Genomic DNA, 16,320 nt, shown 5'->3' on the forward strand with positions numbered 1-16,320 from the left:
GCTGCGCCGAACAGACCAGTGGGTAAGACAGGGGCATCCAGGAGGACCGCTATGTTACAAATGAAGCCACAAATGAAGCCACAGATGCCTCTGTTGTCACCAGAGCGGCCATAAATTGTTCAAGGGAATGGGCCGGACCATTCCAAGCACAGTCTGGCTGTAGCACGAGTCATAAGCTCCACTAGCTCATAGTATTTCGAATTTTGCGGCATGGTGCGGGAAACAGATCTTTTACAAATATCTGTCTCTACTGACTCCATGCTTTCTATTTCGTCAGAATCATGAGAAAAAAAACTTTTTATACACTGGGGAGAACCTTGCGATGTCATCACTGCATCGGCCATGACTGGCTGTTGTTACACGTGCCTCAGACACTAGGTCCTGCATCCTCATTGCGTCAGCTGATGCAGCGTTGAGTTCCCTCAAAAGGGAACTACATTTGTCATGAAAGCCTGACAAATTTTTTCTGCTTTCTCAATTAAAATGTCGGAGACATATTAGAATATTTTGGTTACTGTATATTTTAGCTCCATCTATTGGTCCTCAAATGTCCTCTATGCAATGTGTACTAATTTTCATGAAGTTGGAGATTGTGTTTAGAAGATATAGAGCCATTTAATCTTTACAGTCTGTATGACAAATTAATGAGTCAAAATTATTTGAGCATCTTTTTGTCATTTGAAAAAGCTTCATTGCTTGGTCCCCCCAAAAAATGAACAAAGGCAAACGGGACCCAGCATTATCAGGGCTTGTACACCAAAATGTATAAATATTTGCAGACTTACCATTTGGACACAATAACCAGCTTTGAGTCTCTGTCTTTTCAGTTCCTTCCGCCTGCAGCATAAAATCATACATCATTCTGACATAAGCAGCATTATGATAAAGGGTAATTGACGTCTAGTGGACGTTTGACGTGCGCTGACCTGTACAAGCAGACTTCGTGTGACCGTGTCTATGCGTCCTCTCTCTGGGACGCTCACAATCTCATTGTCACACACAGTCTGGGACGCCTCTGCCTCTGCACTGACTGTAATATTCAAGACTCCTACAACACAAGACATGTACGTGAAGATACAACAGACACAAACACAGAGAAACCACCCCCCCCCCCCCCCCCAAAAAAAAAAAGATTTTCTCAGCTAGAGAAGCTCACATTTCTCTTTTTTTAAAGTTTAGAAGAGACCTCCACAACTGACTTACAGAAGTCTCACTACAGGAACAGTTACCCTGGAGCTTTCTTGCTGAAAGGCACATTAAAGGCTTACGACTGATTCTTTGTCCAATTTGATTATTAATACATATTATATGGTAGAAATGTTTAAGTTCATAATGAGATATTTGATTTGTAAATTTATTGAGATGTCTTCTAGACTCTTCTAGACTTCTAGCTAAGGAGAAAAATGTGAGCACAGTGTGTGAGGTTGAGGTCTCTTCTAAAACTCTCATCCTTCCCTCAGGTCTTAATGCATACAAAAAAAAAAAATCATTGGACCCGGCAAAAGCAAACTCAAGCAAAAGTCTCCATTTTTATGTTAATGTTACCTCATTTATGACTTTCTAGTGTGTTTGGAAAATGTGCTGTATATACAATGCTGGGCATTGAAGATAAATTTAAACTAGTAACCCTTAAAGGTGCCATGTGGATTGTCTGGCAAAAAAATCAAGTCATACTCCACATTCCATACCAGATGGGGGCAGTATACCTCCATAAAGTGAATTGGTCTACTCTAGAGTAACAGACGAGAAACGGCAGTTTCTATGCTCCGCCCCTACCTTCACAACAACCCTAGAGCCATAGCCGAAGCCTAATTTGGCGGCGTTCTATTTGTTGTGACGTCGGTGGCATCTATGAATAGAGGACGTTTTGCCTCCAGAGGAACGTTGGGTGATGTCAAGTGATTTTGAAACATGACATCTTCAAGCTACTCCCCTTCACCTTTACCAGTGAATATGTTCATATTCGTTTTGTTCATATTACATTTTGAGTTGTATATACACATTGTTTGAATTAAATTAATTTGACAGACAGCATTCTGTCAACATCATTGGTCAACATCAGACAGCGCACGTGAACCGATCATCTCTACTATAGTAAAAAAAAAAACACGAACACTGTTGAAAGATACAGTAGGCTACAAATGACCTGTTCGCGCCACAAATTGTTCTCCGTCCTTAGCGACCGAGTCATTGAATGTGAAACAGCCGGCTGCTGTCGTCAGCGAGCAGCAATATTCAGACAACGAGGGCGCGCGCGCCGCGTTGATACCTCCGTTTCAGTTTCTCGAACCCGCGCAGTGCGGCGGTCAGAACACGGAGACCATTCTGCCCCTAGCTATGCGTGCGAAAGCATGGGAAGCGATCCCGGGCGTGTCAGAATGGGTGCTGAACGTTGTAAAACAGGGCTATGCGCTGCAGTTCGCTCGCCGTCCCCCGCGCTTTCGAGCCCGGACTGTGACGAGCGGTCCTTTCCTTCTCTGATTTGATCAGAGCCTGACTCCACCCACTGGCAATATTTGAAAAATGCTGGAAAAGTAGGCAGAGCCCAGTGGAGAGGGGGCGTGCATCTGTGACGTATCTCTCTGCAGGCAAGGGCGTGGTTAGTTGGTACCCTCTGACGTCAGAGGGTACCACAACTTCCAATAGGAAAATTCAACTGCAGTAGCCACTGTTCAACCTGAAGAGGGCAGCACTCAGACGTTTTTACACCATATTTTGTAAAATTAAAACACTTTAAACACAAATGTCAAAAAAACTACTTGAATCAATGAACAGCACTAATAAAGCCCCATTCTTACAGATCATTAACTAAAGAAAGTTGGTTTAGGGTTTAGTTACTCTTTAATATTCTGAAATGTATAATGGTTTTTATAGATAGTTTCAGTATTTACAATATTAGCAATATAACATTTTTTAAATCTTTTTCTCCTAAAGAAAAATTGAAGACTGAAATTTGAAGACAAAGCTGATACCTAAATGAGACAAGAAAATCACTACTTAGTATCCTGAGCTTAGAGAAATCTCTGTCAGGGCAGCACATCGACATCAAGACACAACAGCACCTCTGACAGCACAAGTTCAAGTCCCAGTTTCTGTTCCCTTCTCACCTCTCCCATTGTTTAAAGGTGCTCTAAGTGATGTTGGGTGACGTCACTTCTTGTTGACATTTAAAGTATTGTCAAACAAACTAGACTAGACCCTCCCTCCTCCTCATCCGCGCCCTAACCCCCCAAACCCCACCCCAAATCTTTCTTGTCGGTTATTGGCTGGAACAGTTTGTTATGTTTCGTGGTGCGGGTTAGCCCAATTTATTTATTTTTTGGGCCGTTTGTGGAGCCTGGGGTGTCTACAGAGACTGCGTTTTTTACAGTGTGTTCAGGGGACAGGCAGCTAGCGGATGGTGAGGAGATGTTTGCTGTATGTGACAAAAATAGTTTTGGCCTAAAAAACGCGTGACATCGCTTAGAGCATCTTTAATGTCTCTCCTACTACTGTCCTGTCCATTAAAGGTGAAAAACTCCAACGTCATTGTGGCAAGCAGGGCGAGGCTGAGAGCAGTGGCAGATAGGCGCGAGACCGGTGGCGTGATTGATGAGCGACACCTGCGCCCTGCACCGGTCTCGTATCTCTCACAGAGGAAGCATAAAAGGAGGAGCGACGACAGTGAAGGACGAGAGAGGACCAGGCCTGGACTATTTATGATAGGTTTTGTTTATATGTGGCGGCAGTCATCCGTAAGGGGTTGCCGCTTTTACTTTCGTTTTGTTGTTTGTTTATTTTACATTAGTAAAGTCTTTAAATGTTCGCCATTTCCCGCCGCCTCCTTCCCACAACAACTAACCTTTGTTACAGTCATAAAAAGAGCCCCCTCTGTAAGACAATAAAGAGATCTCCCATGTTTCCCACAGCCCATTCTTATTTTGAACTCCTTTCTCTCAGAACTTTCTCATGTCTCAGTTGTGCCTACTTTTATTTCTCCTAAGGAATTTTAGGAGAAACATTTGAGACACTGTTGATACTAAAATGAGAGATATTTGAGAATCACAATTAAGTCTCCTAAGATAAAAGAAAAAAGAAGAAAAAAAGCAACCTTTGAACAATAAAAAATATTCCTATACTGGAGTCTTGTAAGAGATTGCAGCAAGACAATAAATAGATGTTCAATGTTTCTTCCACCACATTCTCAGTTTTGACTCTTTGGGCCCTATTTTAACGATCTGAAACGCAAGTATCAAGCGCGAAACGTAAGTTTGTGGGCGGGTCTTGGGCGCTGTTGCTATTATACCGGCGGGATAAATGACTCTTGTGCCCGACGCAAATCTAAAATAGGTTGGTCTGAGGCCATGTCCACACTAATACGTTTTCGTTTGAAAACGCATCTTTTTCTCTACGTTTTGGCCTTTCATCCACACTGAGACGGCGTTTTTATTAAGGAAAACGAAGCTTTTTGAAAACGCACTCCAAAGCGTATACATTTGAAAACGCCGTTTTTGCGTTGTAGTGTGGACTGTGAAACCGGAGGGATTTAAAAACGATGACGTAAATCTAGTCATGTGACGCATATTGTACCAATAGATATTCATTTTTATACCAGTATTGTGCCTGTTATGTGCTATTCACTTTCACACTGTTGCTAAAAATATTCTACATTGCACACTCTTCATATCACAGTTCTGCAAAGATGACAGAATTTACTCACATTTGCTGTCCTGCGGTAATACATGAGAGCAGTCGCGTTTTAGACCAAACATATGGTGTCTGCGTGCGACCTGGACACATCAGTGAATGGTGAGATATTTTACTAAATAAAATTATCCTGTCAGAAGAATTGCGCGATAACTTCATTATTTAGTTTCCATCTGAATCATATCAGTGAGCTTTTGTGGGGTTTTACACATGCGCAGTAAAGGTGAATTTAGCGTTTTCAGGCGTTTTTCAAAAGTTTCTCATCCACACTGAAACGTCCGAAAACGCTAGTGTGGACGGAGAGCGTTTATAAATGAAAACGCCGTTTTCAAATGTATCCGGATTAATGTAGACGTAGCCTATAGTAGCTTCATTATTCATAGGTGTGGTTTGGGCGTAACATAAAATAAACCAATAAGAGCACCATCTCACATTCCCTTTAAGACCAGGCACACTTGTTCCATGGCGGATTGCTATTATAACCGATTTGCCAGGCGCACGCCAGGAGCGGTTCACAGCCGAGGAGACCGACGTTCTCGTCAGGGCCGTAAAAGACAGAGAAGTGACATTGTATGGGGATGGGAGAAACCCACCCAAATTAGCTTTGGTTAAACAGGCGTATAAAAATTTGGGTAAATGTGTAAGCTAGATTTATGCCTATTTTTTCACATCTTCATGGACACAACAATGATTGCCCTCGTGTGTTAATATTTTTCCTTGTAATAATGTATGGTTTTCTAAAAATGAGAACTGCTGCGTCTGTGTGTAGATGAGATAAGCAAAGTGCATGCCCGTTGTGCACACGCTACATTGATTATGGCCAAGCATGCGCCCTTAAAATAGCATATGAATAACATGCGCAATGCGCAAACGTTCCCTGGTGCTATTTTGCAGGTTTAGAAAACAATTCCGCCACTGACCAGGAAAAACCTAGTCTAAAGTCAGTGGCGGAATTGTTTTCTAAACCTGCAAAATAGCACCAGGGAACGTTTGCGCCAGAACACGCCTCCTCTTTGCGCTGAACCGCCCCCGGGAGCGCCAGTTCATTTCCTAATTTACCGACGTTCGTCTGTGGAGGGAAAAGTCCGCTGTGCGCGGGTGCAAAATAGGAATGATACATGCGTCGGTGTACAAAGTCAATTGCGCTGGGTGCAAGATAGGGCCCTTTGTCTTTCAAATATTTCTCATGTCTCATTTGTGCCCATTTTAATTTCTCCTAAGGTGAAATGCTGTTGATACTAAAATGAGAGATATATGAGAATCACAAGTCTCCTGAGCTTAGGAAAAGCAACCACTTAGCAATAAAATTCCTTTGAATGATTCAGCTTGGAAAACTCACCAAGAACAGAAGGAGTGAGGATCCATTTAAAGGTTTTTCTTCCATCAGCACATAGACAGGATGAATACTGATCATCAGAGGAGGCTTTGAGAGTGTAGTCTGAAGATGGAGCTGGAGTCACTTTAACCTGTCAATCAACCACACATGATTAGAGGCATATTTGATATGATTTGATTAGACTGAGTCTGAAATCTCACCATGATGCACTTGGACAGATAGTTGAAGACCGTGGCCTTCAGCTCAAAGATCTCCCCACGGATGATGGAGTAAGGCAGAGAGAGCTCCAGGAAGAAGGGCTGGAAAACTGTCAGCTGAGCAGGAGGAGCGAGACCCAGACCTTCAGAGGACAGACAGAAGACCTCCGTCTCCCAAGAGGTGATGGTGTCAGGAACCGTGACAGGAACCTGAGCTGATCCAGAGTCCCTGTGGAGGAATTACAACAATATGCATATTTGATTCTGACCCTGCAACTTTTCATGTATTAAATAACAATATTCAGCACACAGATGATAAAATAACTGGATTCAAAATCTGCAAAGCAAGCAAGGTATTTTCTGTCCTGTGGGTGTGAGGGGAGATGATGTATTAAAGATAAGTAATAAGATAAATATGATGTTAAATGTACTGATTATGCTTCACATACCCCACTTCAGCAAGTTCCCAGATCCACGTTTCTGGAAAGACGGTCCGAATCGTCACTGCTGGAGAATTTCTGTCAAAACCACCACCACCCAGTGATGAAGACATCTGCATTGGAACATGATCCATCGCTGGAAAAAAAGTGATATTTTGTAGTGAAGTAATATGTATGTGAAAAGCACGTCAAAATAAGTCTATATGCAGTCAGAAGTGAAGGCAGATCATCATTTTCATACACGTTAGAGATTTATTTTATTGTTGTTAAATTTTTTTTAAAAAACTCATCACTACTCACTACTACATCAATTGTTGAATTGTAAATTGTAGGAATTGTACAAGTTTCATAAATTGAACATTTTATTTTTTGAAATATATTTAATAACAAGCACCAACATATTAAAACATTACAGCTTGGATTGTGATAACAGTACATGTACCTATATTATTATGGTATCGGTGATACATCAAGCCTCTGTATGACAGACACTGAGGGACTCGCACCTCCAAATTTGTTGCCATCTTCAATCCCACTCTCTGTCAAATGATAATGATGAACCACAATAAAAGTTTATTTTTTTTCTCAGTATAATCAAGAGGGATTTTTATGGATTTACTTATGCATGTGCAGTATATACTCTGCCAATCATTATCTAGTGCACTGCCACACATATAATCCACCTGTTACCTTTAAGGATTCATAGGCGTTGTCTGTCGGCACAGCTCGACGGGGTCTCACATGCAGACACTCCCGCTCATCTTCAACAGAATAAGGATAATCTGACCTCGACTGCACTGGCAGCAAGTTGAAGACCTGTGACGGGACCACGTTCACACACTATCAGTATGATATCCAAATAATTCATATATTTTCCAACAAAAGTTTAATTCCATTTTGGTGAAAGAGAAGATTAATGTTAATCTCCTGAGACTGGGATGTCAGCTTAAACATTGATGGATCATAGCAGTAATATCTAATGTCTGTTATTACTAGTTCCCTTTCAAAAGCTACTATCAATGCTGCAGTGCTTTTGGGAATACACTGTGTGACCAGCTGCGAAATATGTGTGTATACACGCTAATGAAATTGGCCTTGAACTTGGCAGACGTCATTGGAATGCGCTCTCATCAGAGGCTATAAATAAATGTGAAACAGGTGCGTTTTCAGGTTTCTTTGTCTTCGAGACCATACTGCGTTTGTCTCTGTGTGCTTCACCTCTTTGTCTGTCACTCTTGTTAATAGTTAGTTTTCAACTGGCAGTGTGCAGAAATTCTCTCTGTATGTGAAGTGAAAGAAGAAAAGAGAAATTATGAGTCAAAGCAGACAGTGTGTGTCTCAGTGTTCACGGCCCTTGCCTGAATGAACGACACACCTCAGTTCTGTTTTGTCTGTTTTGGAAAAGAGCATGCTGCCCGTGCGTTGGAACAAGGCTAGTGCGAGCATTACGAAAGGTTTTCGGTTAAGCTGCTTCGTGCTCGCCTTGGGGCGCCCCCTTGTAGCAAGAACATATGCTGGTCCTCCCTGCAAACATTCATTAGATTCTATAGTTTGGATGATCATGTGGCTCCAGGCTCACATGTCCTGGAGTCAACATCCCAAGCTCATGTCTGAGGCCTCTTTCGTGCTTGTGAGCACACACACACACACTACACAACCGTGAGGGGTCCAGACACCTCCAGTGTGGCGGCGTTGGTATTCTCGTTCCAATAAACACTGAAAAGCAGTGCAAGATTGAGAGTAACTTTTGAAAGGGAACATCTCACGTTACTTGACTGTAACTCTATTCCCTGAAAAAGCGGGAACGAAATGCTGCGCTTCTTTGCCGCACTGAGGATGTGTCAGGACGTCTCTTCAGACAAAGAAACCTGAAAACGCACCTGTTTCACATTTATTTATAGCCTCTGACAAGAGCGCATTCCAATGACATCACCATCAGAGGCTGCCAAGTTCAAGGCCAATTTCGTTGGCGTGTTTTAACACATATTTTGCAGCTGGTCACACACAAAGTGTATTCCCAAAAGCGCTGAAAAGCAGCGCAGCATCTCATTCCCGCTTTTCAGGGAACAGCACATGAGACGATTCACACTGTAGATTCCCACTATGAAGACGCAGTTAATCAATACTGAATCTTAAAGCATCTACACCTTGTCAGCATCCAGTCGTTTTCCTGACTTCAGGATCAGGACGCTCTGATCTATAGCACTGAGGCCACACAGAGAACCAGGCTGAGCTGAGAGCTGGAGAGTGTTTTTCTCACCAGGAACCGCTTTAGCTGGAGAAAACTGCAGAGACACCTGTGAAATACAGTGAATAGGATTTCTTTTAAAATTGAGTCAGCAATACAGTTTAAACAGGCTCATTTCTAAAGCTACAATACATACCTTGTTTTTGAAACACTTTTCAATGTCGAAACTTTTGCTACTAGCAACAACATTTTCACTGGGCAGAACACAGTATGCCAGAATCTGCAGTACAGGAGCCAGATCTGAACCAACAGACAGTTTGAACGACATTGTGCCACTTGCTCCATTAGAAGACTTCACTTCAACCTTCTCAAACCCATGATGAACGATCACTCCTCTGGACAAGACCTGAAACAGACAGATGACACTCTAATAACAACCTGACTAGTGCAGCCAAATAATACTGTTAAACAAAAGCATCTCTGTAATAATATAAATACTGCACATGTTCTCACCATATAGACAATGTCCGTGTTGAAGTCTTCAACAGTCTCTCCAATAAAATAATACTTGATGGTGGCTGTAAACTCAGAGTCACACTTTAATGGTTGCTCAGTATTCTCTATAATCAATTCACTTAGTGTTGGGGTGTATGGAGTGGCAGGCTGGAAGAGCTGAACTGTTTCTTCATCTATAGAGATGTAAGGCGTGTTGTGGCCATAATAAGGGGCCTCGTGAGAGACACTTGCCTGATAACAAAGAATCAGAAATAACTCATGCAACTGAACTCTTCAGGGAACACAAAACTAAGTGAACACAAATGATCTTACAATCAGATTAATATCACTTTCAGGATGACTGGATGTATTAAAAGAGAAGCTGGCCAGTCCATCACTGTCTGTAGTGAGATTTAGGAGCAGTTTTGGGGACCAAGTGTAACCCTTCATAAGATAAACCTCTTTGTTTTGAATTGGTGCACCTTTGAAATTTGAGAGTTTGATCTGTTGAAAATAAGATTTTGAAGGAATAAATTAATGAATAATTCTGTACATATCAATGGTGTTAAACTGAGACAAACTTATTTTAGATTTACTTTTCCTTCTATAATTGATCCATGTACATATGTTTTGGGCAGCTCGGTAAATGTGGCTTTACCAATTTCATAAGTGAGAGTTACAGATTCAGATTTTGTCATGGTGATCTCTGTAAACAGTAAAAACACCAAAATAAATATTCTTTAAAATAAAAGTATAACATAAAAAATGAGAAATTCAAGAAATGTAGGTAACGGGATCTGACCAAATCCCGCAGCTCACCTGTTCCTTCTTCTGTAACCATTGCCTCAACACGAAGAGAATTCTCCAGCCTATCCTTTAGTGTGGCGTTGAAAAAGACTGATGTTTCTAAGTTATGGATGGCACAGCCTGTCTTTTTTATCTAATATGAATGAACACAAACATAGCATTTTAACTAAAGAGTGGTTTAACTGGATAATTGGAGGAAAGTAAAGATGCAATTACTTGAACTGTTTCTCAACTTACATACCTCAATGGTTTCCTCTAAACACACTGGAGTGGCGTAATAGTAGGACAAAATATTACGGCACACTTTCACCCATGATTTACCAGGTACAGGCTGTCCATAAGTGTATCTGTGAAAAAGGTACAAGCAACTGATCTACGACCCAGGGTTGAGTTAAGCAACTAATACAGTCATGTGAAAAATAAAGTACACCCTTTTGAATTCTATTGTTTTATGTATCAGGACATAATACCAAAAAATCATCTGGTCCTTAGCAGGTCTTTAAATTAGGTAAATACAACCTCAGATGAACAACAGCACATGACATTACACCATGTCATGTTTATTTAAAGGGGTCATATAATGGTACATGCACTTTTACAAGTTGATTGTACTGAAATGTATGTTGGCAGTGCCTGTACAACCATCATAAAATGATAAAAATCCATCCAGTGTTTTTTTTAAATCTTCTTATATGTTTTCCCCCCATCTCAAATCAAGCCGTTCGATTTTGTGACGTCACAAAATCGACGCCCCTCCCACGATTGTTGATTGACAGCAGCGTTAGTCAATCATAGTCTGCGCAGTCATTGTTGATACGCTGGAGCACTGTCTATGAGCAGAATGGCGTCTAAGCGATTGTGCTGTTCTGTTCTTGGGTGCAATAAGGAACACAGCAATCATTTTGATGTTCCTAAATCCGAACCGCTGAAGACGCAGTGGCTGAGTTTTGTTTTCGGAGGGAATATTCCCCACAATCAACGTCAATGCTTTCATGTTTGCGCGAATCATTTCACACTCCAGACTGCTTTATAAACGAGGGTCAGTATAAAGCTGGTTTTGCTAAGAAGCTGCTCCTGAAAAAAGGATCGGTACCAACTATTCGTGTTCCTGCTGCACCTCCAGAAGAAGAAGTGAGTGTAACGTTTTATTAACCTTTATATTAATCTTTGCAAATCGCTAGCACGCTTCACGATGAATGCGGCTATTTTTACACTCAGGGCACATTACGGCATGTTTTCTATGTACGACGTTCTCAATATAATTCATAATTCCACGTTTATAATGAACAACGCACTATGGTTATTGTGTTACAAACGGTGTACGCACAGAACAGAGGGGCGGGGTGAGCAAAACTCATTAACATTTAAAGACATTTAACGCCGTGCTGAAAACAGAGCTGTTTTTGACCAGGTAAAATTAGTGTTTTCTTACAATACTAATGAGAATTTTTAATTAAAGTATATAACAAACTTTTAATTTAGACCGTAAAGAATCATATTAGCTTGTACAAAAATGGCATTATATGACCCCTTTAACAAAAACTAGGCAAAAATGGAGTCATGTGCAGGGGCGTAGCACAAGATCCCGAGCCCTATGCATAGGCAGTCCTGATGGGCCCCCATGTCCCTCAACCGCAAAGTGTGGGGCGCAAATTGTAAAAAAAACAACAACAAAAAAAAAAAAACAGACAGGGCATCAAGCATCTGTATTTGATTGATTTTCAAGTAGAATAAATAAATAAATAAATAAAACACTGGCTGTCCAGAACCTCTTTTACATCGCCTCTACAAATTGCATTCAGAAGTGAAGACGTTTCTTGTTGATGCGAAGTCCGACCTTGCACAGCACCTAGCTGACCTCCTGTGGTTAGTGCAGTTGTCATACCTTAAGTTGTAGACATTTTGGACAGGTTGAATTTGTTAAACAGATAGATGCAAGGGAGAGATGGCAACACCTTGTATCTTTCAGACAAAGCTCTTGCTCTCTGCCTTCGTTTTGGTCGAGTGTGAATATCCTCAGTTTAATTACTTCTTCCATTCACCTTAAGCTGTCTGTGTGAGGCCGGGTTTTCAAAATTGACTGTCTTGAAAACCAAGTACCGAAATTGGCTTCAGGTGGAGGATGACATGTTGTAAGGGTTTCCATGAGAAAGCCTCTTCTCTCTAAAAAAATGTTTTGGAAAAGTTCTGGAACAATGTCGTTTGGACAGACAAGGTGTTCGGCTAAAACCAAACACAGCATATCAGCACAAGCACCAATACCAAAACACCTCATACCAACGGTCAAACACTGGTGAAGGGGTGATGATTTGGGCTCATTTTGCAGCCACAGGACCTGGGCGCCTTTCAGTCTTTGAGTTGACCATGAACTCCTCTGTATACCAAAGTATTCTAGAGTCAAATGTGAGGCCATCTGAACGACAGCTAAAGCTTGCCTGAAATTGGGTCATGCAACAGGACAATGATCCCAAGCACACCAGCAAATCTACAACTGAATGGCTGAAAAAGGGGCCCAGTCAAAGTCCAGACCTCAACCCGACTGAAATACTGTGGGTGGACCTTAAGAGAGCTGTGCATGAACAGATGCCGACAAACCTCAATGAACTGAAGCAACATTGTAAAGAATAGAAGGCCAAAATTCCTCCACAACGATGTGAGTGACTGATGAAGTCAAATAGAAAATGTTTACTTCAAGTTATATGCTAAAGATGGTTCTACAAGCAATTGAATCATAAGGTGTACTTAGTTTGTCACACATGGCTTCTCCATTTTGCCTTTATTTTTGTAAAATAAATAACGAAACAATATGTCATATTAATATGATAACATAATAACAATATTATTATGTCATGTGTTGATGTTCATCTGAGGTTGATGTTTTAAGACCTGCTAAAGACCACGAAATGTTATTATGTTCTGATACGTATAACCATAGAATTAAAAGGGTGTACTTTCTTTTTCACATGACTGTATATTAGGCTGGGGTAAGTAAGTAACTGACCCAAAGTAAAACAAAAGAGAATACAATTAACAATTAAATGAAAGTAACTTAATTGTGCCAAGAATGGAAGAACTTGCTTAATGCAGGAAATATAAACCACTCACTTTCCGCAAACCTCAATTATCAGTTCCTCTTCTTCAACACTCATTTCATTTGGGCTTTTTACAGTAACTTCAAACTTAGGCAAAACTAGAATTTAGAAGGCAGAAATTATAGTTATTAGTCATCAAATTAGATATTAATATACAAACATATTATTTAAACTCTTCCCATGCAACATTGCAAATAGTTTGTTTTTATGACTTACCATATTTTTTCACCTCAAAATCATGTGAGATCGTCCTGTCACCAATAAAAGCCTTCAGTTTGTACATGCCTTGACGGGCCTCTGGGTTTAATTCATAAGAAAGCTGCAAAATCCACCTTGTTGAAGAAACATTTGTCCATTGACCAATCCGGTTACCCTGACTGTCCTGTTTAATACCAGAGACAGTGCAGATATTTAGTTACAGCTACACATATCCTGACTATCAATGAAGAAATGTATAATTAGCCTACTGAAAATACAATAATTGCAAATATAACAGAATTTCTAAAGTGTTAATAAGATTTAAAAGGTGTGCTAGTTATGACTGCACAGAGGGTTTTGTGTTCTTACCTCAAGAACCACTGTACTATACTGTAAAAGAGCAAATAGCATTTAAAGAATGACAAAAACGGAAAGTGCATAGTGTGCCTTTAAAGAATAAAAGCCAAAAATGTGTTCATTTATTAAAAATGTATTCAACAGTGCAAGAGAAAATAATGGCAATAAAGATGCAAGATAAACACATCAGACCTGCTGATCAAGGGGTGCAAAGCTTGTATCCATGGTAACAACTCTGAAGTGCACTGTAAAATAGAAATGCGTGTTAAAATCCCCCCCCCCCTGATTTTTGATATCTTCAGCTCTTATGTAATGCTTACAGTCAGTATTTCACTCCTGTAAATAACCAGACCTCGTGTTAACGTAACCGTATTAAGGTTATTATCAAATACAGTGAAAGGGCTGACAACTGTATTCTGCTGCTGTGTGAACATGTCTTTTGAGCCAAATTCGACTGTCACAGCCTGTTTTAGCTGTCATTTTACAAAAATTTCTGACCAGTTTGCACCAGCTGACCAGTGAGAATCAAGTAGGCTTATATCAGACAGCTATTATCACATGCAACTTTCTATAGCAGGAGTGTCAAACTCCTGAAGGGCCACAGAGTTTAGTCCCAACCCTGCTTCAACACACAGACCTGTAGATTTCAAATAAACCTGAAGGACTTTATTAGCTGAATACCTGATCCTGACATTTATTTAAGGTTAAAGCTAAACTCTACAGTGGCTCATCAAGAACACCCCTGATCTATAGTATCTAAAATAAAGTCATACACTGATATAAAGTGATTTACGTTATCAGTTATTTGTAATTACAGTATTTAGGCTGAATATATGTTTGAATCTGAGGGGATTGTTCAAACACACACTAGATGACCATTCTTGTGGTTCCAAAGCTGTTAGATTTCAAAGCTACTCATCCTTATCTCCTTTCCTTATCTTTTCTAATGCTCCTCTTTTCTGTTTACATGTTTGTAAATTCATTGAACGGTTTACTTCTTTTATCATCTTCTGGCTTGTGCAACATTTGTAATTTTTGACCTATGGTACTACATCAGCTCATTGCATGATCATATCAAGCTTTACTTAATGTATATTAGCCCATGTATATAATGTATTTTCATCAGAATTATTTACTGAGGTTTAGCCTCTAAGACATTCAAAGCTCACCTGTCTGTCCTGGAATATAGATTGGTTTATCAGTCTGGATAAAGGTCAGAGGATGGTAAGGCTTGAACATGACTTTTCTCTCTTCAGTCATCTTGAAAGTTTCTCCCTGTAGTTCAACTTTCATTTTCTGCACTGATTCTGCTTCTACCAGAGGAGCCTGATGAGAAATAACATACTTTATTTACAACCTGCCATCACAAAAACTAGATGCGTTATGATGAAACTAAAATATTTGATTATTTAGTCATTATCTTGTGCAGATTTTGATGGCAGACCTTGAAGTTAAAGCAGCGGTGAAACTCTTCCTCAGCTTTCTCCTGCAGTAGTAAAGTGCTCTGGTTACCATGAACCAGATGAATGGTCATGACAAGGCTTTCATTGGGCTTGAGAAGACTTGCACACAGTTTGGCCTCAGATCCAGACCCGATCACTGCAGGAAACGTCACCATGAAAGATCTGTCCAGAGAAAATGATCATACAATATTGCAAAAAGTGGTTAGATACAATAAGAACCATGAAAAAAAAAGTGTTCATTTTCTTTTGATCAATTATATGAGAATTGAGAATACAAGGGCAACTGTGTACTTACGTCTAATTCTTTATCTTTGCATGTTTATTGACACTGTTGCTCTTAAAAATACACTGTAATTAACTATGAATGATCTTACACATGCCTCAAGTTGTCTTTTAAACAGCAAACCTCTACTGTGCAACACAGATCCGTTAAATCAATACAGGAGAAATCATCAAGACCTATCTTACGCAATAACTAATGGTATAATAATTTATCACACTTAGAAAGCAAAACACTGCCTTCCTCAGCAGAAATTGTTAAAAACTTACGGCCCGGATGTTTGTCCATTGACACAGATCAGGAGGAAAGAGAGCAGAAGGAGCCCTTTCCAACAGCAGCTAATATTCAGAGTCATGATGACGAGCGATCATCCAGGTCATGAGATGAACTGGACCGTCTCTTTTAAAGGGACTCTCATGCTAAAGGAGGTCCTTCAAAACTTTTTTATTGATCATCTGATTAATGATTCAACCATGTAGGCAATCCAGTTCAACAACCTGTGATTTGCAATTTGTTGGTTTGTCCAAAAATTCATTTGTGATGAGTTTGATAAATTATATATTTTTTTAAAGCAGTTCAAGTAAAGACATGCAAAAGTTTTACTCCTTCACAGATCATAATAAACATTCAGTTAGGCCTAATTATTAATGTTCCTGACTGCATAATTCAGGGTTGAAAAACGTAAAGGTTGCATGTTGGAATATTCAAGCATGTAAATCTAAATAGTCCTTTTTTTTTTCCAGTCAAAGGAGATTTCTTGAATTCTTGCATATGACTAAGA

The 16,320-nt window shown here is 40.1% G+C and overlaps 1 protein-coding gene across 2 annotated transcripts in view; it reads right to left on the reverse strand.

Moving 5' to 3' along the window:
• The window catches only part of LOC309506006 (alpha-2-macroglobulin-like), a 65,667-nt gene extending 49,701 nt beyond the window's left edge, over positions 1 to 15,966 (reverse strand). Inside the window, exons 1-21 of one of the 2 annotated variants that reach the window (XM_082179516.1) lie at positions 15,809 to 15,966; positions 15,241 to 15,421; positions 14,966 to 15,122; positions 13,989 to 14,041; positions 13,809 to 13,829; positions 13,458 to 13,623; positions 13,255 to 13,339; positions 10,391 to 10,496; positions 10,162 to 10,282; positions 9,939 to 10,048; positions 9,676 to 9,846; positions 9,361 to 9,594; positions 9,044 to 9,253; positions 8,807 to 8,956; positions 7,350 to 7,475; positions 7,102 to 7,198; positions 6,669 to 6,795; positions 6,223 to 6,448; positions 6,026 to 6,152; positions 927 to 1,048; positions 786 to 837 (exon numbers count right to left, since the gene is read on the reverse strand). In XM_082179516.1, coding sequence (XP_082035642.1) covers positions 786 to 837; positions 927 to 1,048; positions 6,026 to 6,152; positions 6,223 to 6,448; positions 6,669 to 6,795; positions 7,102 to 7,198; positions 7,350 to 7,475; positions 8,807 to 8,956; positions 9,044 to 9,253; positions 9,361 to 9,594; positions 9,676 to 9,846; positions 9,939 to 10,048; positions 10,162 to 10,282; positions 10,391 to 10,496; positions 13,255 to 13,339; positions 13,458 to 13,623; positions 13,809 to 13,829; positions 13,989 to 14,041; positions 14,966 to 15,122; positions 15,241 to 15,421; positions 15,809 to 15,894 — 2,728 coding nt within the window. In that variant the 5' untranslated portion in view covers positions 15,895 to 15,966. The remainder of the gene's footprint in view (positions 1 to 785; positions 838 to 926; positions 1,049 to 6,025; positions 6,153 to 6,222; positions 6,449 to 6,668; positions 6,796 to 7,101; positions 7,199 to 7,349; positions 7,476 to 8,806; positions 8,957 to 9,043; positions 9,254 to 9,360; positions 9,595 to 9,675; positions 9,847 to 9,938; positions 10,049 to 10,161; positions 10,283 to 10,390; positions 10,497 to 13,254; positions 13,340 to 13,457; positions 13,624 to 13,808; positions 13,830 to 13,988; positions 14,042 to 14,965; positions 15,123 to 15,240; positions 15,422 to 15,808) is intronic. The other variant, XM_082179517.1, reaches the window with a different exon arrangement.
• Positions 15,967 to 16,320: the final 354 nt, after the last annotated feature.

This window comes from Leuciscus leuciscus, assembly GCF_965113295.1.
Source record: "Leuciscus leuciscus genome assembly, chromosome: 9".
NCBI lineage: Eukaryota > Metazoa > Chordata > Actinopteri > Cypriniformes > Leuciscidae > Leuciscus > Leuciscus leuciscus.